The sequence below is a fragment of the Hypomesus nipponensis genome, chromosome 11, assembly GCF_054491055.1.
Source record: "Hypomesus nipponensis isolate SF chromosome 11, ASM5449105v1, whole genome shotgun sequence".
Classification (NCBI taxonomy): Eukaryota; Metazoa; Chordata; class Actinopteri; order Osmeriformes; family Osmeridae; genus Hypomesus; species Hypomesus nipponensis.
Genome location: NC_140371.1, coordinates 17,247,660 through 17,274,083, shown reverse-complemented (window position 1 = coordinate 17,274,083; position 26,424 = coordinate 17,247,660). Strand labels below are relative to the sequence as shown.

Sequence of the window (26,424 nt, the reverse complement as noted above, 5' to 3'; positions counted from 1 at the left end):
TTTTGTGTTTAATTTTGCTTAAGCCTGGAGAAGCACAGGACAAGATTGGATCATAGGAGTGAGATCATAGTTCCATCCGCTGACATAAATATGATTGAAACGCACCAGGTTACCATTATCACAAGGATATCCAATCACAAAGATGTATTTATAAACGTCCGTGCAGGACTCAACCGTGTAGAGGCTCTGCCAGGGTGTGACACTCACTTGGCATTTCCCTCCCGATATCAAGTGTTTGGGATCTCGCCATATCTCAAGCAATTCACTGACACATACAGGAGCTCATCCAAATGTTGAAAGGTCCTGAAGACACGCTTCAGCAAACATTTACACATTCACAATCCAATTAGTCTATGACCTTCATTTGATCCTTTTATCTACCTTCCTGTCTCCTTGTTCAGGCAGAGTGGAAGGGATACTGTATCAGTCATCCCATCTAATCCATCTAGAGTATGGGTGATTGGGCCGACCACACAAATTATTCTGGTGTCTTTAGCAGAAAAATTAAATATTGTCTTATTTGTGATTATCAACAGCTATTGTTATGTAGTAAACTGTAAGCCTGTTGCAGCAAGTCAAATGCAAAAGCTGTCTGTTGTCTGGTCAAGTAGATCCAGCTCTGTTGTTCTTAGGTTCTTGATATTAGACATGGAAGGCGGGGTCATAGGGATACAGAAAAATGTATTACTTTTCTAATAATACCCAAGAATGAATTGGGTAGGACATAGGCTAGTTGTATTTGACAGAAGTACACTGGTGCCTACTGCATGATTTACCATAGGATAATGACACATTTTCCTGCAGTAAAACAAGAACAGTATTTTAAAAATTTCTCACTTTCCTTCTGGGCCATTAGATTATACAGGATCAGGCAAAAGTCAGTCCCTTGTTTATATCTTTGTCCATCAATCTGGTGGCAAATCAGATGTGATTCATTATCCACCTGGTCTGATTGAGGACTTCAATCTGTTTCAGCTCTCTGGGCAGAGAGCCAGGGGAAAACAGCCCCCTGCTCTGCCAATAAAAGCTCTGTACCAGGTGTGTGTATTTGGGTGATTACCTACGAAACAGATGGAGGGTTTATGACCATAGCTCTATAGAGAGCCGATAGAAGGACTGCAGCATCATTTGACTTGTTTATTCACACACACACACACACACACACACACACACACACACACAAGCCGACGCTATCATCTCTCTGTCAGAGCCACTCTGCACCCACACTCCCTCTATTAGGTGGCAGACTGTCACTGTAGACTGGCAGGACATTTGGTGATGGACTGCTGTAATGCTGCCTAAGCAGCAGACTGAGACTGCAGTGGAACACTACGTGAGGTGCATGCAAACCACTATGCCACTGTTGGCTTCCACCTCCTAGCACAGATCACACGAAAGGTGTGCTTGTTCTGCCCATCGAGCCCCTCAGGTAGAGAGCATGGTGGTTATGGAAGAGTTGACTGTTTAAAACATAGCCACAGAGAGGAGAGCTTCCTCTCCAAAGTATCCATAAAATGCTGTGATCGGAGTCTGGCACCAGTGACGATAGCAGACTATCAGGCTGATTTGATCAAAACAAGGTTTCACAGAAAGCCTGGCAGACATAGTATAGGATGAGTGTGTTTGAGAGCACAACACATACTCAATTCCACTGATCCTGTTAGAACTGATGGGGCAACAAAGTAATCATTAACAGAAAAACACGGAAAACAAAAATACTTATTTTGAAACACTGCTTCTGAGCACAGATACATTTTCCAGCCCCACTTTTTACAAATGACATCAATCACAAAAATACATTCTACATCTTCATGGCTTGGTCTCTTCTTTATATACAAAACAACATTCATACAACATACATAAGCTGTATTTTCATCATTATACAGGGTAGAGCACAGCTGCGTTCATTCGAGGGAGTTAGTTAATACTGATGGGGTGTGACTCCTTCCTCCTCACATTCTATGACAAGCTTTCCTCCTAGACAGATGATGGCTCACCCTGGCCCAAAGATAGTGGAGAAGGTTGAAACTTTACTGAATATGTTTTCTTGCCCAGTAGTGGGTTTAAACAGCTTTTCGGATCCACTGCATTTGCAGTACTTCGTTATAATCTATATTGTCTAACCTCTGTGGAGTAGTTCACCAACGGACATCGGTGTGTATTGGCAGCATATTATAATGTACATGATATAAACCTCTTTTTTACATGACAGAGTAGTAACTGCTAATAAATGTATAATCTGTTTATAACTTCTTCCAGAAATACAGTACAATACCAGTATACAGCACTACTGAACATTACAGCACTGCACCAGTTAGATTGAGAAGAGTGGATTTTTTAAATCCTTAATTAAAAACAATAAATCACAAAACATTTACAACCGTGTAAAAAAAAAGAAGGGGGAATTGGCCATAAAGTGGATTTGGTTGTTAATGCACATGCATCTGATATTCATTCTGTACAAAGATCACCATAGAACATAAAATACATTGCTATGAATACTGTCATTCTTTTCCAATTTTGCCCAGCATAACAGAACCCCTGGACCATAAAGGTCTATCATTCCAGCATGGATCTGACAGATCAGATCCCACCATCTTCACTGCAGAAATGTGAGGGAGACGCCTACAGCAATGCGTCTGTTGGACAGTTCAGGCATTTAAGAACAATACAATATGTTTGTATTTGACATGCCTCAGTCTGGGGGCACCAGGCACCAAATCCTGTTAAACTGGACACTATCTATTACCTACAACCCTTTAACGACAGACATGACTGAGCTGCATTGTCTGGTGGTGTGGAAACACACACACACACACAGACTGTAAGACAAGGGTGTAATGGGTTCATTTAGCTTGTGCACTGCTGTTTGAAACTACAAGGTGCACAGCCAGAAATTACATTTAGTCTGCCCAGCCCACACACTGCTATCACTGTTCCATGATTAAATTAATTTAGCATCTAATTCATCTAGTTCAATCATTTGGATGAAGCAATTACAAGGTGCTAGTGTTAGTTCTATCTCACACTGCCAACTCATGAGGATATGATCTGTAATGACAACGTACGTGAAATCCAATACATTCATCCACAGTTGGAAATAACAAGGTACAGGCACATTCAGAGAGATAAATGGGGAAAAATGTTTTTTTGGTCAAGTTGGTTACAGACTTTAAAATCAGTTTGAAACTAAATCCAAGGTCCAAATCCCAGTGTTCCCCTCACAGGGCTGGGTGAAGACCACCTCAACTATGCCGTTGGGCAGGCAGGGGCGTAGGTGGGCAATTCAATTAACCTCTTGATACAAAAGTGCAGAAGGTCTGACTTTTGTCAAAATGACTAAGTAAACACACTATGCTATGTGTTCTCTAGATGGGTAGCTGTCCATCTGCCTGTCTCTCTCTTTGTCTGCCTGAGGGCCCAGTCTCCATGACGACAATGCCATGTTGCAGTCAGGGGAAACCTTGCAAGGATGCAGACTCAAGCCTGCTCAGAGGATGACTGGAGGGTGGAGGCCCAGGAGGCATGAGGATCAGAGTTTGGTGGGTTGCGTGGTACGGGGTCAGAGGTCAGAGGTGAGAGTGGGACACGGTGGACCAGACCTTCTTCTCCTCAGGAGAAAAAGGACCAACGTCTCAGCCTCAGGGTCGATGGAACCTGCACATACAGACAGCACACACATGGGTCAGACGTATGCAGTGGTCTGGTCGTGGGGTGTGGTAACGGGTGTGTTAACAGATCAACCACACCGCACATACCAACATGACATAACAGTTGCTCGAATCTAACATCACATAATCTGAAGATTGAACCAAGTCTATGAGACAGTCTTTTCTATCTGAAGCAATATGAGTAAAGAAGAGAACTCACAACCTGTCTAATAGTATTGATATCTAGTCACTTGGGCTTCCTAACCTGGTGAACTGCTTGCTCTCCACATGGACCTCCATCTCTTTGCTTTTAAACTCATTCAATTCTTTACGGATAGCAGCCTGGAGAAGAAGAAAAACCATGGTTAACTCAAGGTCAAAATCACACTAACCTCACCAATGTGCACTGAGGGGCCATGAATAGTAGATGATGATCAATTATTAAGTAAATTACTCTTTGTGGTATGTTTGCAATTCAGTGTAGAGGGAGCTGAGTGATATAGAAACCCAATCCAAATGAGATGCTTCAAGTCCAGAAGAACCCCTGGTCTTACTTTATCAGCAGGGGTGAGCCTAGTCCAGGGTTTGTCTGCCCGCCTGTCGTAGTCCTTAGCATCCGTCACCTCCACATACTCGTTAAAGCACAGAATCCTACGAGCCACCAGTTCTGCTACTGTGGGCCTCACACTTAACTACACGCGCATACAGGTATGCATACAAATGCACACACACACACACACACAATCATAAATGAGTGTTGGACTTCACAGTAGACCTATCAGACATCCAGGTTAGTGGTGGACTCATGAACAAAGAGACCATCAACATAACTAATGATGTAAGTATTGTATGGTACATCATTTCCAGACATGCCCTCCAGATGGAGTAGTTTCCCAATCATTCATCTGCCCATGGTGAGTCATCAGTCATTCTTAGCCGTGATGAGATGGATTGACAGACTTTCGGCAGGCTACATGATATGTAAATATGGCACAGCAGGATACTGTACCTTTCTAGAGAGCCTCCTTTTAATCTCCTGAATGGCCTCATGTTCCTCAACCTTGTTCTTCTCTGCACATGGAAAGAGAGACAGGAAGAGAATGGTAAGAAGATGGAGGACGCAGACTCCTTCCTTCCACCATCTTCCAGACTAAATGGTGCTAAAAATGGCTTCTACACATGGTGGGTGCATGTGAATGTGTGTGTAAGAATGTGTGTGTTACAGGTCAAATGTGGCTGGGAGACTAGGTGACCTTTGACCCTTGTAGTCCCTTCAGAGGGCTACCCATCTGGTTTTAATAGTGCACACAGACACACACACACACATATACACACACACAGTATAAATAGATCTCAACCTACAAAGAAAAACAAAACAACACTACAACACACTACTTAGCAACCTCTTCTTTGCATGGACTGGAAGTACTGATGTAAATGTTAACTTATTCCAGTTGCATGATTGTGCTGATGAAAAAGCTACTTCTGGGTTTGTCGAGGATATTCCTCTGTATCTGTATCACTCTGTATCACATTATTATCATTATGGATCACAATCAGTAAATCAGGTATTGCCTTATAGGTATTGCCGTCTTTATACTTTCGAACCCAGAACCTAAACTAATAGTCTCACTGTTCTAGTGGAGACAAACAACAGTTTCTTCCAGATTCCAGAGTAACAAGAGGCCAAATTAAACATATACAGTATGCTCCAAAAAGAAAAGGCTAGCACTTATTAGTCCACAAAGTATTTGGCTTTACCAGACAGACCTCTTTCTGGCAGCAGAGCTCTCTGGTTAACATTTGGACTTTTCTTGGGGCTCAGTCTGAGCTAATTGTTTCCCCACATTGATTGACTGGCCACTAAACGTCCCAGACAGTCTGACTATGGGTCGAACATTGGCCTGCTGCCTCATAGACATGAGACCATGCTGCTGTATTAGGCCAGAACAAATTCAACTCCTTCTTAACCTATGCTATAATGCTGTAGTTTGAGCTGTTTGATTCTGTTCTGTGACATCCTCTTACGTTTCAGGATGTTCCTCTGCTCCAGTTCTTCTGTGGTGGGTCTCTGGCTCAGTCTCCTGAGAGAGGCAAAACATGGAGGATTCAACTAAACTACCCAAACAAATACAAATACCTTAACATAATTAAATAAAATGTTTACATAAACATAAGTATTAAAGCCATAAATATATGCGACATAAACATATACAATTGTAACTTTATGAAACCCTATGTTTAAAACGTTAACCATAAACTGATATAGAACTGTGTAACATCCAATTGTTAGGACTGTTCTGGACAGCAGAATAATCCTGACAAGGTATCAGTCAATGACCTCATCAGCCCTGTTGTAAAGGTCAGGATATTTCTGTGATTCACCCCCCCACTGATGAGCTCAATCTCAGATGAAGCCTGCTGTGTCAACACACACTTGGGGCAAGAGGTTTTTGTGTGTGGTTTGTGTGTTTTGTGTGTGAGTGTACCTGACGAGCTTGGAGCCAATCTGCTGTCGTATCTCATGTCGTTCTGTCTCGGAGGCGCGAGGCAGGATGTTTTTCTCCTCCAGCTCTCTCTTGCTTGGCCGGTTGCCCAGTTTGATGGCCAGAGTGTCCCGGCGGCGGATCTTACTGGCCAGGGAGCCTGGAAAACAGACCCACAGAAATGAAGCCCCAGGATGTGTAGGCCCTGGGACTGAAGACTCTCACTGAGTCACAGTTAGTCAAATTTAGATTCTATGCAAAACGTGTTCTAGAGAAAATCAGGCTATAAAATGTAGAGAGAAGTGAAGAACAATTGTGAAGGAAGGTTGGTACAACAAGGGAAGGCTGTGATTATGGGTAAATTAGATGTTAAAAACACACTAAAGAATGCTTGGATGTATGTACATACATCCTTGGAAATCTACAGGTTGAACTACATGCAAGGCATGTCTGGCTTAGACATGGCAACTAAATATTTTACGCAGAAGGATATGAACGTCTGAAAATCCATTCCCATACTGGTTGTGTATTCATCCTCCTCTTCCTCTTCCTCCTCTTCATCGCGGTACAAGATTGGTCCGTCTGAGTCGGAGTCGCTGGCCTGGCTGTCTCTGGGCCGGTCAGGGATAACAGTCACCTCTGGCTCCTGCACGTTCACACTCTGTCGCTCACCATCACCACCTGCTGGTCTGGTAGCATGACGGAGAACAACAGTCAACTATATATACACACACACACACACACCTCAAGCCTGACAAGACACTCAATCCCTTATAATGAAGCGGTATGCCAGAGTGCTAGTACTCACCTCTGGTGATTTTCGGTGCACCCCTCCCCATCACCTGATTGGGGGCCCTCTGCTCCTCCCTCTCCCTCTCTCCCAGCCTCCTGACTTCCCTGTGAGGAGCTGTGGCTCTCCCCTTCTGTGAAGGAGGTCTCCTCAGTAGCAACGTTAACATGAGGGGCTTTGGTTCCAGCCTCCGGGTCAGACCCAGGCGCGCTGTCAACCTCCGCCCCTGTCTTACAGCCATCAGGAGTGGGCTTAGTCTCTGGGCTGAAGAGGGGATCCTGATTCTCTGTCCCTGGAGGATGGGTGGTCTGGTGAGACTCCCCAGGTAGACTGTCGGTCTCGGGGGAGGCCTTGGGGGGGGCAGAGGAGGATTTGGAAGGTTCAGACCTCCTGTTGGTCTTCCTGTCTGTCCCTGTGACATCTAAGGTCTTGGATCGTGGTGCAGAGGAGTGGGGCAGGGTTGAGGTCTTGGAGGGATGGGACACAGTCTTTGATGCTTGGCCTGTGGCCTTGGAGGTCTGTGCTGCAGGCTTTGATGGGGCTCCTGTCTTCTTAGGATGGGAGGATTTGACTGCAAGGAGAGGAAGCTTTTCATACTGATGCTGGCGGAATTATAGCAGGTAACAGAATTACAGCAGCTAACAGGTTCCAATGCCGCTTTAAAATACTAGATTTACTTATGGCTCATGTTTAGCAGTAGTCATTCACTTAAAGCAATACAAAACACATTTGTCAAACCCTTCTGGACTAAAATTAACAGCTCCATTCTGGGCAACACTCTTGCTCAAAGAGGACCAGGCATCAGCAGATCAATAGGAGATTCAAAGCGGGAACACAGAGGACATTCACATTGACAGCCAGAGGAGAGAAGAGAGCGATAAGAGGAGGAGGATAAGATGTAAATAGACAAATATACGGGTACACAAATCGGATTTATTCTCCGGTATCTTCAACACTGTGACCTACATGCTCATCACATGCATTGGTATCTCAGGGTCAAACAGGAACACACATACACAGACACAATCACATCCATGCAGTAATCCAAAACGGGAACATTGTAGTGGGCATCTTAAAAAATAGACAAGTCCACTGATACAGTCATTTCACTTCCCTGATTCTGGACAAGGAGAAAAGAGAGAGAGACATATTTACAGGATCTCAGAATCTCATCCCGGTATGGGCAGGACCAGCGCCATGTTGCGGGGTTCACAAGGACACTGCCACATCACAGGAGTGGCTGGGCGAGGGGTCGGAGGGCAATGAGGGGGCAATCAGAGGGATGGCAGGCTGTCTGGGGTCTTCCTCATGCCAACACGGTCACTGGGTAATCTCCATGCAGACAGGCCAGGCTGCTCTGCCTGCCTACCTCATGAATACTCACCAGCCCCGCGGTTAGTGCTCCTGGGGTTAGCTTTGGCTGATGGGGCGGATGCAGGGGTGGATGTAGGGCCAGACGCAGGGCCAGCCTTGCTGCCTGTGCTTTTGGGAGGCTTTTTGGTCCCTGTTGAGGCCTCTTTGCGCCCTGCTGAGCCTGTAGCACCCCCTGCAGGTCTGGCAGGAGCAGAAGCTTTGCCTACAGGCTGTTTTTTAGTAAGGACCTCCCGTGTTCTGGGCTGCTTTCCCTGGGGAGGCGGTTTGGTGTTACGCCTCTCTGAAGGGGGTAGAGGAGGGGAAGATATACTCCTCTGATAGTAACAAAACTCCAGAAAACAGACAAGCGAGTAGAGGGTTCAAAAGAAGGTCAGACAGCGCAATAGAATACCACGGCGAGAGATTCTGACCTGTTTTTTCTCTAAGTGAATCTACCATAGTCAGGTTTCATATCACGGACACCATCCAACGGCTTTCCGAAACCTACGATAAACCTTCCATCCTCTTGGTTCTGAGTAACCTTATTGGATAGCCCCAAACAGACAAGGGATGGTCATTAAGAGAATGTGAGAGAGATCAGGCAGTGTATGTGTAGTTGTGGACCTTTGGTAGACCTGAGAAAGGTCAGCATTCTAGTGTCAGAAGAACATGAGACATTCAGTGATCTTAGGTCTCAGTCTCAAGACTTAAGGGGGCCCTGGGAGAGACCAGCATTGGTCTTGAGGCTTTAGTGTGGCAGCAGTGGAGTGGATTACCAGGCTGGAGAGCAGAGCAGTTCAGGTTGGTTTAGGAGGCCCAGGAGGAACACGCTCAGCCCCCTCTGATCTACCTTCTGATCGAGACTGACAGGAGACTTTGATCTCTGGAGATTAACATGAAGGGATTTGTAGCCTTGCAGGAGGGGCTTAAAACAGGAGTGTGTTAGGAGTGTGTGTGTGTGTGTGTGTGTACATGCAAGCACTATGCACCGTGGCAGTGTACCATGGATAATGATCCTAATGAACTGGAAAACTGAAAATGGAGACTTCTTAATGGCTATGAAATGGGAAAGTCAATAGAAATTGAATTGAGAAAAGCCCCCACAACACATTAAAAAGCATCCACTGGCCATCCTTTGGCAGGTCCTGCTAGATAATGGCTGACATTAGGAAAGGGTTTCCTTCACTGTTGGATAGTGGCTGCAAAACTAGGTACACTCTCAGCTCTGTAAATGGCTTCAGGTCGATTCATTAGCCTCTGACTTGTGAGCATATGAGCATTCCAGGACTAGGACCCAGAGTAACGGTACCAGAATCAGCCCTTTTACCTCAATACCCAGGACCTGGGTATTCTCCAACCAGAACATCCAGCAGCTTGTTTACCTGTTCCCATCCCCTCCTCCATCTCCTCTGACGGCACAGCTTGCTCGTCGGAGGATGTTGTTTCCGATGACTCAATGTTGACTTTAACTTCCTCTGAGGTCCCACTGGGTGTTGCATGGCCGTTCAGCGTCTCTGTGTTGATTGGTTCGTCTGGGAGGAGGGAAGCATGTCGGCAGTTAGCAGGAGTTATGGGATTAGCATGGGTCACTTAACTGACTGAACCACACTTGTGACTAAAACTGCACTCTGACTCGATCCACACACGGACTAAAACAGAGATCCCCGGCGATCTAGAAAACACTATGTCTAGAAACAACTCCTGCCTGACCGATCTGATTTTGTATGTGGTGATGCAGAAGCGCAGATGCCTAGCATGACCCCAGTAGGACCCTACTATGGCCCTCTGATGCTCTCCTGCTGGTCCTTGCTCAGGGATGAGCCAGACCTTGGTCAGGGATGAGCCAGACCTTGGTCAGGGATGAGCCAGACCTTGCTCAGGGATGAGCCAGACCTTGCTCAGGGATGAGCCAGATCTTGGTCAGGGATGAGCCAGACCTTGCTCAGGGATGAGCCAGACCTTGGTCAGGGATGAGCCAGACCTTGGTCAGGGATGAGCCAGACCTTGCTCAGGGATGAGCCAGATCTTGGTCAGGGATGAGCCAGACCTTGCTCAGGGATGAGCCAGACCTTGGTCAGGGATGAGCCAGACCTTGGTCAGGGATGAGCCAGACCTTGCTCAGGGATGAGCCAGACCTTGGTCAGGGATGAGGACTCCTCGCCGGATCAGCTCCTCTCTGCTCTGCCGTGTGGAGATCTTCCTCTCCAGCACTGTCAGGGGCAGCAGACAAGAGAAGGTCAGACTCATTACACTTATCAGTGTCTGTCAAATCCCACTTTCCAGATATTAAAGCAAGTTATTAAATACACAATTGAGTGCATTCAAGATGCAAGATGCAATAACAACACATACAGAATGTAGGGAGGAGGAAGCAGAATTGCATCAGGCTGCAAATGTGATGGGGAAGGTAGTAGAGCTCAGCAGCCGTTAATCAATGTTGAGATATTACAGTCATTAAAGCCTTGGCCTTTGTTACAATAGAGCACACTCTCTCTCTCTCCCTGTCTCCCCTTCCCTCTCCCCCTCCCTCTCTCTCTCTCTCTCTCTCTCTCTCTCTCTCTCTCTCTCTCTCTCTCTCTCTCCCTCTATTACAAACACACTTACGCACACACAGCCAAACACACCAACAGTTGTCAGGCAGTCATTAAACAGCTGTGATATAGTTGCCCAATGCAATTCCAGAGAGACCTTGCCTGACAACCATCTTTTCTGAATCGGAACACGGCTTGAATTCACAGCTACACAGAGCACGCCCTGCCCCCCCCCCCCCCCCCCCCCACGGCCATATTCTCATGTTCCACTGTCACGCTGTGTTTGGGGGGGTGTTCAAGGCGAGCACAGCCCCCCCCAGATGAGATGGATTCATCAAGCAGGGGTGACGACACCTACTCTACACAGAGTGGCAAATTGATTAGACATCATGATGTTGATTATACCAGCATCCTACTCAGATGCACCATACACATGGCATCTACTTACTGTGGTGTTAGAATGAGATTACAGAATGTAGATGTTTGATTTATACTTTGATTTATGGCCTGAACTGATATTCCAACTGAACCAATGTCCACACTGATCTTTCAAACAAGCACCCAAGAGACACACACACACAGATACACACACTCTCTCTCACGCACACACATATACACCTTTGGACAGGTCCTGGAACTTGTCGCTGGTCTTCTTCTTCCTCCATTTCCAGGGTCTGAACAGCTTCCCCAACGTGGACAGCTTCCCCCGCTGCTTCAGAGGAGCATTCTGGGTAGCAGGGCCGCCCACGACCACATCACAGTTGGCCAAGGACGCTTTCTCCAGTCCGTCAACTGTGGGAAAGGTCACACACACACTGGTCAGACCCCAGTTACATACATACACACACACATACCATATTTTCTGGACTATAAATCGCTCCGGAGTATAAATTGCATCAATCCAAAAATGCGACATAAAGAGGAAAAGATAAAGACCAAGAACAGACATTTAAACTGGAAAGGCAAGTTATTCAACTACACAATAGCACACAGAACAACAGGCTGAATAGTCTACAATCTGGTCTACAATCTACCCAGACGCTCCCACGTTACCCCACTCCTCATCTCCCTCCACTGGCTACCCATAACGGCCCGCATCAGATTCAAGACCCTGGTACTGACCTTCCGAGCAGTGAACGGGATTGCACCCGACTACATCAAGTCTCTCCTGCAGCCCTACACAACCACCCACCACCTACGGTCTTCTTCAGACAACCGCCTGGTGGTCCCACCGCTCAAGACCGCCCGGTCCCAACACAAGCTCTTCTCCTGCCTGCCCCCCCAGTGTTGGTTAGTAGTAGCTGATTTAAACTGTTGTATTCTATTTTAGTTAATCCTATTTTTGTTGCTTTTCTACAGGTACACTTGCACTTAGAGATTCATGTTGTTTAATTGTAACTTGCTTAACATGCTCTTATGGTTTCTTCCCTTTAGCACTTATTTTTGGTTGTTCACAATGTGTACTTCTTGTTTTTGGCTACCCGCAATGCTTTGGGGCTATCTTGTTATTATTATTAGTGACCTATGCACTTTGTAAAGCTCTCTCTTGGAAGTCGTTTTGGATAAAAGCGTCTGCTAAATGAATACATGTAAATGTAAATGAATAGGTGTCCGGTATGTTAACAAACACATTAACAGTTATTCAGCTACACAATAGCATAAAGAACATACCAGGGAGGCTGAATAGGCTAAATTAACATAACTAGCTAGCGAGTCCAACAAGCTAGTTCACCAAGCTCCCATCTCATTCCACTTCACTGAATCCGTTTAACTACTTTGGTTCATGTCAGTCAGTATACAATAACATTTAAAACATGTTAAATTATATATATTTTGAAATGTAAGTCGCACCTAACTATAAGTCGCAGGACCAGCCAAACTATGAAAAAAAGTGTGACTTGTAGTCCAGAAAATATGATACATACATACATATACACAATGAAATCAGCTTCACCTCTATTGAGGCTCATATATTGTAACATGTATCGATAGTCTTTCTGCCCTCCGGTGCATTTGCTCATTCAGTATGCAGATAAACACTTCTCTCATTTCCCCTGGGTACCGCCAGAGAGAGAAATCAGTTCCCTACACACTGCGCTAGCCTAGGGCCTGATACAGCCGTGTCATTTGTCAGTTTAATATCTCCATGTGAATGTTCAGAGATTTGTGAGTTCCTTTTCTTGGCCAAAAACGACCAGATGCCCGTCTCTCCCCAGGCACTCCCCTTCCTGTTTGACAAGCAGAAGCAGAGGGAACGGAAGCCCCTGGAACACTCCTGAGAGTAGCTACATGGTTAGTGAACACACACATATAATACACACACACACACACAGCTTGTGTGGAGGAAGAAGGGAGGTGTGGCGTTTCCTCTGGGCTCAGGAGAAGGAGGGGGTACCGGGGGGAGCCGGTGGCTTGGCTCAACAATAACCTATCAATAAGCCACTGTACTCTACTGTAGACAGTAGACTTGTCCTCTGTCCTTTCATTTGCTGTGAGTATACCATATGTGTGTGTGTGTGTGTGTGAATATGTCAGTGTGAATGTGTGTTTGTGTGTTTATGTCAGTTTCCATTAGGCCCGTCAGTAGTGTTTGTGTGTGGAGGGTCATGGGAAGGGGAAGTGAAGAGAGATCTGTCCAAACAAAGCAATGTGGGGAAGTGACATCTACCCAGACCAACACAGGACTTTCCCTGTGACAAACACCAACATCACTCACACAGTTAGACTGGGGAAAGTCCTTCAGAAACATACACATGGACCATTTTACAGGGGAAGACTTCCACCATGACTGGCTCAGTGTTCTACTCAGTGTTGCTGTTGACGTTGAGTCAGGAGTATGACTGTCACCCCGGGCTCACGGTCATATGATGGATTTCATTAGTGGCTGTGTGTGATAGTGTGTCGGAGCTAGGGGCTGCTCTGTCTGGGCAGCCCCAACCAATCAACACTAGACTGAGAGAGGCACACATATACAGTACACGTACACATCATGGGTGCTGCTTAAATACTTCACTCGTCAGTACTGCTTCTATCCTCATCTTGTCCTTTCCCAGGTTCAATTACGCTGACTCACCAACACGTCACCACCTACCATAAACACTGCATTAACCAGTTAACAAGTTGGCAATATGAAGGCACAGCCGGATGGTATTGATGCTGATGACACAGACAGGACTACAAGCTATATCCTGGAAGTGAAGCTAAGTGATGCTAAGATAGTGCCTCAGCTCCAAGCCCCAATTTTGACCCAGTTTCCAGCTTCTAGCTCGGCCCCAGCCTCCAGCCTCCAGCTTGACCCCAGCCTCCAGCTCTGCCCCAGCCTCCAGCTTCTAGCTCTGCCCCAGCCTCCAGCTTCTAGCTCTGCCCCAGCCTCCAGCTTGGCCCCAGCCTCCAGCTTCTAGCTCGGCCCCAGCCTCCAGCTTCTAGCTCTGCCCCAGCCTCCAGCTTGGCCCCAGCCTCCAGCTTCTAGCTCTGCCCCAGCCTCCAGCTTCTAGCTCGGCCCCAGCCTTCAGCCTCCAGCTTCTAGCCCCTCAGCCTCTGGCCTTCTCTCCCAGGGTCTTGGCTCCAGATTGATATCAGAGCAGAACAATGGTTTTGCTTCAGCACCTTCTTTGTGTGGCTAATGACAGGAAAAACACTCATATTTACAATCACCCCCCCACAGTCTCTCAGAAGAGTGGAAACCAGACAGATCAGGACTTAATCGGAGAGAGGTAGGAGTTTGGTTGGAGTTCTGACGCAGGTCCTGAGAACACCTCACAGATCACCTCAGGTTGACCAACACAAACACGGATGTCTCAGCAGAACAGGAAGAGAAAATGGAAAGGAGAGAGAAAGAGAGAGACAAAATTATAGACAGACAATAAGCCAGAGAAAGATGAATAACATTACGAGGTGAATATGCATAGTAAATCAGAGGCATACATAAGCTGGAGCTAACTGAAACTGAAACCCATCGCGATGTTGTGAATATGAAATAAGAAGGAAATGTTCTTATTTTCAACCAAATGCAGTACACTTTATTTGTAAAACGATGACTTGTGCAGAAGATGACATCAGTGAAACCAAGTGTCTTTTAAAAAGACATCCAATGCCACTCATGGGTCCTGTGCCCTTACAAAGACAAAAGAACATCCTATTACACTAGACAACCGTCCATGACAGGACCTCCTCATCCCTGCTTGGGTTGGTGCCGTTCTCATCTCTACACGCTCACCACATGTTTTCTCCATTGTATTCCTGCACATGCCAGAGGCTATAACAGCAACACTTGGAGAGAGTGAGAGAGAGAGAGAGAGAGAGAGAGAGAGAGAGAGAGAGAGAGAGAGAGGGTGAGAGAGAGAGAGAGAGAGAGAGAGAGAGAGTGAGAGAGGGTGAGAGAGAGAGAGAGAGAGAGAGAGAGAGAGAGAGAGAGGGGAGAGAGAGAGAGAGAGAGAGAGAGAGAGAGAGAGAGAGAGAGAGAGAGAGAGAGAGAGAGAGAGGCTTCCTTACTCACTGGGGAAGGCTGCTTAACTTTTACAAGGGAACTTTAAGGTTGTTTTGGGGTATTTTCAAGTCTTAAAAGTTTCCAAACATTTCCCAATGTTTGCCAAATTTGACGCTGCAAATTAGCTGCCTGCACACACAGTAAACGGAAAACCATGTAACAGAACATTGATAGTGTCTGCCTCTCTGTCTGTTTGTCTAGATAACCTCCAGACAGCAATGACAGCTTGAAGTCCTACCAGTCACACCCCCACTCGGTCCATCCACCCATGCTGATCTCACAGGTGCTAAACTGAGGCTACTATTGGAAAATGACTAGTGGAAATCCAATAACCCTTTAGAATGGGTTTATAGTCGAGTTAATTGATAAACTGATTGCTGTTGTGATTCATTGAAGCCATCTCATCTAATGGAAGCCCAATTAATCTAAATGTGTTTAACCCTGATGATAACATCTTATTAATTGATTACATGCATTGGATGTGGGCTGGGGTTCAAATCCAGTCTGGGTCCTTTCAGAATGTAATCCTCTCTCTCCACTACTCGCTCTAAAAACATTAAAGGTAAAAATGCCTAAACTTAAAGGATCTACAATGAATCATCCTATTTACAACTTAAAAGACACAACTTAACCATGATGACCCATAACAACAACGCCGTTACAGTTCCATCGATGAGAGCTCCTTGATGAGACTTGAGGAGTTAAATAAAACTTCAGAACTCATACCTCTCTACTAGGAACCGTAGAAATATGAAGGCGTATAGGCTATTTCCTGAAAGGAAACTTCAATCTGAACAAAAAAAGCACTGCCTTAAGCAGTTTGTTCATAAATTAACAATGTGGGGAAACACCTTGATCCCATTCTTTTCATTTTCTTATTTTCTTGTCTTAATTTTCCGGTTTAATTTAGGCCTACTTGGTGAATTCATGATTTAAAGCAGTGTGGGTTTATTCAACTGTGCGTGTGAGTGATTCAGAATCATGCCAACGGAAACTTCACACTTACGAAAACAATCAAAACAACAAAGTGACATTAATTTAACTTTAAGGCAAACGGATATTAAACTCCTCTACTTTGTGCATACTTAATAAATAAATACGCGTAGTAGGCTGTGATGGGCTAAAGTTAGCCAAATAGTCGTTGAGACGAATTAAATAACATACCGACTTCCTGAACAATGAGATAGCGGAATGCGTTGCGACGAGTGAGCTGCACACTCACCGCTCGTGTTGTGAGACAAGGTAGAGACAGCCGCCTGTCCCATTGTGTCGCTACTGTCTCCGGTGCCCAACGATAATCACGCCTTCTCCGACGTACTTTCTTGGCGAAATCTTCGCGCTTCGTTTCGTTTAACGTTCATTTCATCAATTGGTAGCCCACTTGAGGCCGTGTTCCGTTGTTGAACAGTAGTTCAAAACTTCGTTGAGTCTCCAGGGCAGTTCGTAACCTCCCCCTGCCTCAACGCAAGAATGCTTGTCATTCTTTATTCAGATTAGACTGTGTAAGGACCCGTCACGGGATAATCATCCTACAGTAGGCTACGGCATCACGTTTTTAATATAACAAATAATATACCGCCCTCCACACACATTAACGCTAAATGCAGATCATGTTTTGAAAGAAGGCAACACATCTGGTCAGATGCAATTGTGAACCCTCAATATTGCCTGTGATGTAAAACCCAGTCAAAGTGTACCTCTCCTAACTTCAGTCAGAGGGCAGTGACTGGGTTGGCTGTTGGAAGGCCAGAGGGTGGGGTCCAGTCAGAAAAACCTTCCTAGCTGTTTCTCCCCTGGTCTGATTTACTGGGACTCAGCTTGGCTCTGGAGACTCTGAACAAAGAATTGCATTGTCTTGATACTTTGTTTCATTCTCAACATGCCCCTTATTGCCTCACAGTCATAACCACAATATCCTCATAAGAACAGATCATCTTCATCCTAACTGTCAACCTTATACACTATTTGGTCAAATACAAAAGGAACTTCCAGTTGTGTGTCTAGAACATCTTATCACTTTCTGCTCTCATCTAATTCCCCTCCCACTGACTTAGCGATTACAATGTTATGTGAGATGATTTGGAGAAGCGGGCGGTTTGCAATTAGAACATGCTGTTACTGTGACTTCATGCTCATACAAGACTGAGATCCACCTTCAGCTCACACCATGTAACCATACTTCAAAGATGGCAGGCTGGGGTAAAGGGCTCGGTCACTATGACGTATTTGTCTACACGCTTGCTCCAGGGTTTCGACAGTATTAGCCTCTGTGTGTGTGTGTGTGTGTGTGTGTGTGTGTGTGTGTGTGTGTGTTTGTCAGCTCTGCAGGATCTCATCTCACACCCTGTCTGCTGTGAGTCTGTATGAGATAAAAGAACTCTAAATAACTATACCTACATACACTACATACAAAACCCCAACCGTAACGCACTCCCGCAAACACACAAGCACACACAGTTCAGTACAAGCATGACAGTGGACATAAGGCTCAATGCAGATGACTCATAGTCAGCGGCCTCTGATTATGCACAGATGCACAATTAGTAAAAATGGACGTTATACTATGATATGGCTACTTCATGTCACACCTCAGCCGTTTGTTGAATAAGTGATGAACCCTGAAAGTCACAGATTAGTTCTGAACAGGAGGAGGAAGAGGAAGGGGTGGGCCTATGTATCTTCTGGATTTACAAAGAACCTCTCATGTTTAGATTCAGAGCAAGACTGCCCTCTACTGTTGAATAAAATATCTACCTGTAAAAAACACCCCCCAACCAGTTGTCAACCTCTCAATAAATAAAAACACATACTAATAAATTATGCAAAACCACTCAGACGGACACTATCATGGCACAAAAAAATTGTTTCCCTCTTATTCTGCCAATTTCCTGTCAAGTACTTCTGGTTGCAGGGAATTTCAAGTGTCAGTTCATGACACATCTTTTGGCTCAGTTCACTTGATTCTAAGCAAAGCTTGTTCTCCAACCAGTAGAGAAATATTAGGGACTCCACAACAGAAATGTGTGCAAACACGTGTTTAGCAATTCTTATGGACAGACCGATCAAAACATAAGTAACTATTCAGCAACATAAGTGTGTGAAATACATAATTTGCCATTAAATATGATGACATTAAAAGACATTCAGGTCCCACTGGAAGCATATACGGAGGATTTGTGCTATGGATAAATAAATGTATATTCTGAAAATCTGCTATGCATGAAAATTTGCCTTTTCATCACTATATTTGTCATTCTGACGCAGTCAAGGATGAGAGAGCATGACTCTGATGGAGAGATGAGTGAGAGAGAGATGAAAGAGATGAAAGGGTGATATAGAAAGAAGGGAATAGAGCCAGCTCATCAACTAGCGAAGGAATACAGGAAAAGAAGGAATTGTGAATTATTTACCTTACTGCTCAGCGGAACAAGCAGGTAATTATTGTTTAAGTGCTGCTTTCTAGATCTTTCTCTCCTCAGATGATTTATTTATTAACTTTAAATATCCTGGGTAAGTTCCAATGCCTGGTAAAGGGACTTTGTTTTTTCCTTCACTACACATAATGTATAATAACCGCAGTTACAGCACTTAGTGCTGCTCATACTTGTTTAAAACCTTAACGACACCAAAGATAAAGATTCATTTACATAAAACAAAAGTCATGCATGTGGTCTAGTCTAGACTCAGTGTAGGCTCTTGTGTTTACTCTGCTGCCTAACCATGCAGAGAACATCTTCAGTTGTGTTATAACACAGTTAAAGTATTCTGACTCATTCAGCTCCCTTAAGAGAGACAATAATAACTGACTGTGGTTTGTATTTAGACTGTGTGGGTGCGACTGGACTACCTCTCCACTCAGGCAGAGAGCAGTGGAGACTGAAGAGCTTGGGCAGAGAGGCCTCGACAAGCACTGCACAGTGACCACAGAGCTGCCATGTGAGAGGTTCTACCACTGCAGGTCCTTGTTTAATTATGAAGCTCTGAGTCAGAATACTGGAGTTATGTGTCTGAATATCTAACAGCAAGACTACAGTGGCAAGGAGCTATATGATGAAGTTGACTGTATTTTATCTGTGCATTTTAGCACAGAGTCATCCTGAAACCAGTCATGGACCAAGTTTATTTTGAATATTGTGGGAGGTTGAGGACATTTATTTAGAAACATGACTAAGGCACAATCCTAACCAATAGCATAATGCATATGAACGTTTTTGCATGCTGCACACAATGTTAGAACTCAGTGAAGTGTGCTGCAGTACAACGGTATTGTTGACCTTCAGTTCAATATGAAATAAAAGGTCAAGCAGCAGTTGCATGCATATTGGATGCCTGTCTACTCACACAGTTCAATAGCCATATACTGTACATTCATTTGAAGTGAATTCTCCCTTTGCATTTAAAAGCAGTCCTCCAAGTGAAACCCGATAGCATGTTTGTTTTGTTTGTATCCTACGGCCATTACAGCAGCATCCTTCCTGCGCTCCACTAAAGTGTTGTAGGTAGTGAAATCAATATGTGGCATCCTATCAGTAAGAGGTTGAATCTAGCGAGGCTGGGAGCAGAGAGCTAGCTGGGCTCTCTGTAATGTAGGACGGTTAATTATAGCAGCATGCTGCAGCAGGGAAAACACAGGGCATTATGTTTCACCCAGCACACAGATACAAGCTAATGGCCATGTAGATGTTGATTACTATACAGCAGAGCAAACTAAAGAGAAGAACTGGAGAGACTATCTGGGGAGAGAAAATATGAGAGACTAGCATCTAACAGGGGATCAAACAAACTAGTGAGACAAACTAGAAAGAAGTTTTTACTTTGCCATTTCTCTGAAAAACGACTGTAACTTGAGGACTATCCATTTGACAATGACACACAAACACTGGGAAGCCAAATAACCAGTGCCTCTCTTTGTGACCATGCATTATTTATTCCCCCCCCCAAAATTGAAATCCAATTGGTTTGTTCAGAGCTGCCATGTGTCTGGATTATACGAAAGGTTGAAGTCACTGTCCTGGTTATAAATGGAGGGACTACACGGACCACTGGTTTTTATTACCACAGTTCCTTTATGAGTGGCTCCAAGCCCTATGCAGCGTTCTGATGGCCACAATGGCACTGCTTGTTGGAAGTCTGATTATTTCTCGTATCGGCCAAATGTAGAAAAAGCGCCTGTAGTTCTCTGGTTCTAGACTTCTTGAGAATTCAACTGCAAAAAAACAACAAACATTGAACAGCCCCAGGAAAGGCAATTTTGAAAAAAGGCTATTTCTAGTGACTTAAGGTTAGCAATGTTTGGGGAAGAGTCTGCCTGAAAGCTGACTCATGTAAGGACAATGCAAATGTAGAGATCCTGTCCTTAGTGGATGGTGCACAAACAAACACATACACACACAATCACACACATACACACACACACACACACACACACACACCCACTGCTTTGCCTTGTAAAACATAACTACCATAAGACGCACACACAAACACAGGTCCTGGGAAAGGCAAAACATTCCTCTTTCAACAGCGGCTTAAAATATATGAACCCTGGCTATACCTTATTCAGGGCTGTGAAAAAAGACAATCCTGTTTTCAATATGACATCACCACCTCTGGCTGGTAGCCTTACAGGATGTGATGTATAACATGGCTCATGAAGCCTGCTTGGGGTCTGTCTTTGTGTGTTTTAACCATTGCTTGTTTTGTCCTTGCTTCTCCCTGCCAGCCTTGTGTCCATTACTAGATTAGTATAGGAGTTGTTACACGGCGAAATGTTGTGACATCTTGGCAGTGGTAAATGAACCTGATCAGATGACATGCATGGACCAAATATAGCTTGCCTCTTTAGCTCTAGTGGCTTAGTCATGCTCTCCGTCTGCGACGCTATGGGCATCACAGGTATGCATAGAAAATGTATTACTGGCTTCGCTGTTTTTGTCATAAATGTAGGTAGTATTCACATGACGCTACTTGTGTATTGTAAACATAATCAAATAAGCATAAAATAATCTCACAACCTAAACAACAATAATCTTACAACCTAAATCAACACAAAAACAAAAAAGCCTTATAAATGTGTTTTTCTTAGTAAGTTTCAAGGCTCCATACACCCAGTCTGCTCCAGGAAACACACGGTTATACACTACTAGATACTTCACACAACTCAACAAGTAGGCTGCTGGAACTTGGACAACCAGCTCAAAGAGCATCTCCCTCTGGCACACAAGGACACACACAGAAACATACACACAAACGACAGAGATAGTAAATGGCACTCACGAGCATGTTCCATGACTGGACCAGGAGATATGGATCACCCTTGTGAGCTGATCCTTCCTTTTCCCTTGCACTCTATCTTTCTGCCTTACACTCACTCTCTCTGTCTCCCTCACTCTCTCTCTCCCTCTTGCTCTCCCTTCCTCCGTCCTTTACTCTCTCTCGATCTCGATCTCTCTCTATCTCTCTCTCTCTCTCTCTCACTCTCTCACTCACTCACTGACTCCCTCCCTCCCCCCAAACCTCTTTTTTTACTCATTACCTCTCTACTGTATTTCTCTCACCCTTCACTACTCCCTGGCGCCTCCTCCCTCTCCTCCTCCCTCTCCCTTCCTCCTCCTTCCATTTCTCGACCTCCTCATGTGCAGAGAGGCTCAGTCGAACGATCATCAGCGGTTCCTCCTGGCTGCATGACTGCCTGTGCCTCCTTCCCAGGAGGTCAGGCTTGTAGTAGGGGAAAATAAGTTGTGGTGGGGGGATGGGAGGTGGGGGAAAGGGTGAGAGGAGGGGAAAGCAGGGGAGGGTCGAGTGGAGAATGTGACCAAAGAGGACAGAAAGGTGACTTGAGAAGAGCACAGGAGTCTGGGTAGGAAGGGATGTGAGGTCAGTTTGAGACGACAGCAGACATGGTGCAGGATGCAGGGGAGAGAGAAAAGTGAAAAAAGGATGGCTGACAAACAACCATTATCCACATTAGCTAGGTCTGATTGAGCCAGGGCATTAGCTGGAAACTCCTTGTCCATTGGGGCTTTTAACTCTCTACAGACTACCGCCTGAGGATAGAGAGAGAGAGAGAGAGAGAGAGAGAGAGAGAGAGAGAGAGAGAGAGAGAGAGAGATGGTAAAGGAGATGGATCAGGGCTTTAAGCAAAGGTGAAGCAAAACAGAGACAGACTGTGCTACTGTCTGTAGATAGAAAGCTCTGTAACCTTCCAGCACACACATCCCTCAAAGTGGGCTTAAAGCATTGACAAGAGGCTATCGAACATTTCTGGCTAAATGTCATTCATATATGCCCCACCTGAAAATTGACGTAGTTAAAATTGGCCGGTGTTCTACATGTCAATCACTGTTCTATCTTAGCCCGGGAACCAAGGAGTACAAGCAAGATGCTCAAAGAATTTCGATTGAGACAGCGTCAATTAGACGGCAGGTAATTGCTCTGCACTATAGACAAAAGACAAGGGTCCAAAAGATCATTATGCTATTGACTAGGAAATGCTTTGGTCTAGAGCGACAGTCGGTATGTCTGCAGTTCTAACCCCCCCTCAAACCTCCCTTGTCTCTTGTGGTGCCAGAAATCCTGACACAGACAAATAACATAGTCACATCATATACTTGGCTTAAAGCCCATAATAACATTCAGATTCTGTATTAAGAGGAATTCGTAGTGGTAGGTGTGTAGCTGCACCTCATATTCTGTGTCCTGCACCTGTACTCTGGTTAACATATTATAGAGTCAAATCTCAACAGGAGCGTCTGAACAGATTCACTCACACCTGCTCTTCCTGTGGATCAGAGTCCAGATGAAATATCCGGAGGTGGAAACTCAGGTTAGCCTAACATAATCACTCTTGTGTAATCCTTCCTGTTTGAACAGCAGTATGAGCAGTCTTTCACCATTACAACAAGGTGACGACCAACATCCACATCCTGTTGCTGTGGCAGAGAGTATTAATGTCCCTGTCACATGTGACAGGTTAACCAGTCAGGGTTACTGTTTAATATCTGGTCCAGGTCTGTATAGGACAGGAATATGCAGCAAGGTACAATTTGGACATGGTTTAGACTGAGCAAGCAGAATATCAGCTCTGCTTCAAGTTTAGGTTTGTTTATTTGTACTAGTGTAAGAATTTGTTTGCAGTAGTAGTCATCCATCTTGACACACATTTTAGAAAACAACCCATACCATGGATAAACATAGTCAAGGTTCCAATCACTACTAAAACCACAAAAGTAAAAAAATAAAAAAATAACTTGCTTCTATAACATGTGTGCAAAGTTGCTTTGACTTGTTCATCTGAGTTTTGGCCTCTGGAACAAAGCTATTTTGAAACCAATTTGTTCTATACTTGAGACTGTAAATTCATTCAGAAGGAAGATGCAGCAGAAGACGTCATTTGAAATCTGGGAAACTTCTGGGTCTTTAAGAATGATACACACATAAACACAGTCTGATGCATGGCAGGGTACTCAGGCTGGTAGCACTGTTATGTCATGACGGACATAATCCGGATGTCAACAGGAGATGATTCAAGTCCAAACAGTCTGGAGCAAGGCCACCACCACCTCTCTCCCTTACTGTTCTACTTAAAAAAATTATTGTCTTAAAACTGAGTTGTGATGTTGTTCCTATGTGTTGTTCCTATGTGAGGACTTTGTGGGAGTAAGTGGATTTGAAGCAGGGAAGTTGTAACCCTGCCAGGGCTGGAATGGGATTAAAAAAAATCCCTGGCATTTTTGCTCAGACCGGCCCACCACAATCGGTCGGACTCTGAGCCACTGCATCTGACACAAGAAACAGGGGGAGGGGTGGAGCCTGTTAAGAGATGTGATAGGGCCAGCCCAGTGTCAGTATGGAAAATTAACCAATGGGCCGCTGTCCCTGCTTTATGGCCCGGTCGTTGGCCAATTTTAAGTTTATAAAAAAAAAATATATATATATATATATATATATTTTTTTTTTATAATATCATATCGGCCCCAAGTGCGTCGGCCCTCCAGGCATTTGCCCGGTATGCCATATTACCAGTCCATGCCTGAACCTGCTGTAAATGTGTCCCTTGTACAAGAGATGAGAGCACCAAAAGATGTAATAAATAGTTAAAGCATCAATGTCAAGCTATTTCCAGAGGAAGAGAGAGAACTGGGGCTGCCTATCTGCTCCTGTGTAATTACATGACTCAGGCTGTAGGGGCAGAGGAGGGCCTCTTTAATGACACTGAGGACCCTTCAACCTGAATATTATCCAGAACAAATCTTGCTCTCTCTCTTTCCTCCTGGAGACCCTGGGACTTCCCTGCAAACCTTTTACGAAAAAATGGAAATTCACTCTTGTAAATTAAGAGACAAGAACAGTAATTGGACGGATCAGACATACAATAATACATGAGAATTAAAATGTCAAATCTGTTCTGAGAATTAAAATGTCAAAAATGTCAAATCTGAAACAAATGATGAATTCATACAAAGTCTAGGTTAAATATGTTATGTTATTAATTGTATTTGAGAAACACCAGAACAGGGTCAAGAAAGTTACAACAAAAGGAGCTTTATCTCTCTCTAGTGGCGGTTTTAGAAACCGCAGTTCAAGTGAAAACTGGCTTCACAACTGGTCTCTTGCAAGCTGAAGCCCTGAGGTCTTGTCCAGTGTTTAGGCCATGGCAGCTGATCCTCTGTCTATCTGAAAGTTTAACCTCACCCTGACAATTTCTCCGGCAGATTTCTACGGTCTGTCTAAGGGCCTCATTTCCTATAATTAAAACCCAACATCGCAAAACATTTCCTGTTGCACTAAGGTCAAAACCTAGGAGATGGACAAGAAGATAAAGTGTACTCCCACGAAAAGAGAGAAACAAAAGAAACTAAAATGTATCTAATGACTATTTTTAAAATATTTCACTGCTGCTGTGCACATTTCCAGTAAAATCTAGAAGTTTCTGCTCTGACCTCTGTTGTGTGCATCTGCGGTTGTCGCTCACCACCACAGCCTGAGTTGAAAATGATAGATGATGGAGTGAATGTCACATAGCGAACCCACCCAACGCCACGGACAGAGAATAGAGAGCGGTTTAACCAGGAAGTGGTTTAACTGTCAGAAAAGATGCAGTGGGTGTGATGTAGCATGAAGTATTGAGTCAAAAAGAGTTAACACTGTTTTGTGGATATTGTGGTACATATAAATAGTCTTAAAGCAATTTAGGTCAACTATGTTTCAGCTATTGTGTGTTCTGTGTGTAAATGTTTCCTTGGCTTGTACTGATGTTACATTTAGCAGACGCGCTTTAGAGCGATTTACAGGGACGTTCCCCTCGAGGCAAGTAGGGTGAAGTGCCTTGCCCAAGGACACAACGTCATTTGGCTCAGCCAGGAATCGAACTGGCGACCTTCAGATTACTAGCCCGATTCCCTAACCGCTCAGCCACCTGACTCCTGATATCACGGCTATCTGCTTCTAAATCTACTCACACACCCTGATACCCTTCTAAACTCTGTTATTACAAGACATGGTGAGGTGTTGATGTAAAAACGCAATTCTGTTCAAGATTATAATATGAGGTAGAACATTATTCTTTAGATTCATGTTATGATCTCTATAGAAAATTCTTGAGAGAGAACAGAAGGACAGGGGTAAACGTGAGGGAAACGTGAATTGTCTCACCAACTGTGTATACAAGACGATAGTAAATTCAGCACATACCCCCTGTGCTGAGTCCATAATTTTCCCCAACCTTACCATTATAGAGAGAAAAATACTTGTGCCTATGGCCATATCGCAGGCCTGGCTGAAGTTGCATCTTAGATGAACAGCATCAATCAGATCAGCAGCATCATAGCAACATCAGAACACCATGATAAATACTGAGAACACTCCTGACACTTTGATGCCTTAGCCGGACAATATATTGGGGCGTAGTACTACTTAGAAATATTTTACCTGAACATGCTCCTCGCAGTCTGTACAATAGTCTTGACCTGAAACCTGAAGTGACGTCACTCTGCGAACGAACTCTTGGCTGGGGGCATATCGATGAGAATCTGATCAACTCGTTGTAACTGTCTTCGTCAGCCATTTCATCCGAAACACATCTGTAGAGGTAGATAAGTCTATAACAAGTCTATAACGTATTTCTCTAAAG

The 26,424-nt window shown here is 44.5% G+C and overlaps 1 protein-coding gene and 1 long non-coding RNA gene across 6 annotated transcripts; one reads left to right on the top strand and one right to left on the bottom strand.

Moving 5' to 3' along the window:
* Positions 1-1,808: 1,808 nt before the first annotated feature.
* phactr2 (phosphatase and actin regulator 2) lies at positions 1,809-26,373 on the bottom strand. 5 transcript variants are annotated; one of them, XM_084709257.1, is made up of 13 exons: positions 26,223-26,373; positions 11,429-11,602; positions 10,415-10,489; positions 9,662-9,811; positions 8,311-8,580; positions 6,945-7,497; positions 6,656-6,825; positions 6,140-6,296; positions 5,679-5,734; positions 4,660-4,721; positions 4,205-4,342; positions 3,916-3,992; positions 1,809-3,657 (listed from the first exon to the last, which is right to left on the bottom strand). In XM_084709257.1, the coding sequence occupies exons 1-13, from the start codon at positions 26,356-26,358 to the stop codon at positions 3,642-3,644; spliced, it is 2,034 nt and encodes a 677-aa protein (XP_084565383.1). In that variant the 5' UTR covers positions 26,359-26,373; the 3' UTR covers positions 1,809-3,641. The 5 variants fall into 5 exon arrangements, with proteins under 5 accessions (XP_084565383.1, XP_084565387.1, XP_084565385.1 ...); XM_084709261.1 differs by lacking the exon at positions 26,223-26,373 and adding an exon at positions 21,570-21,737; XM_084709259.1 differs by lacking the exon at positions 26,223-26,373 and adding an exon at positions 16,519-16,743.
* Positions 11,577-15,707, top strand: LOC146268454 (uncharacterized). The gene is made up of 3 exons (XR_014768822.1): positions 11,577-12,100; positions 13,027-13,102; positions 15,498-15,707. It is a non-coding gene; the product is annotated as an uncharacterized LOC146268454 (long non-coding RNA).
* Positions 26,374-26,424: the final 51 nt, after the last annotated feature.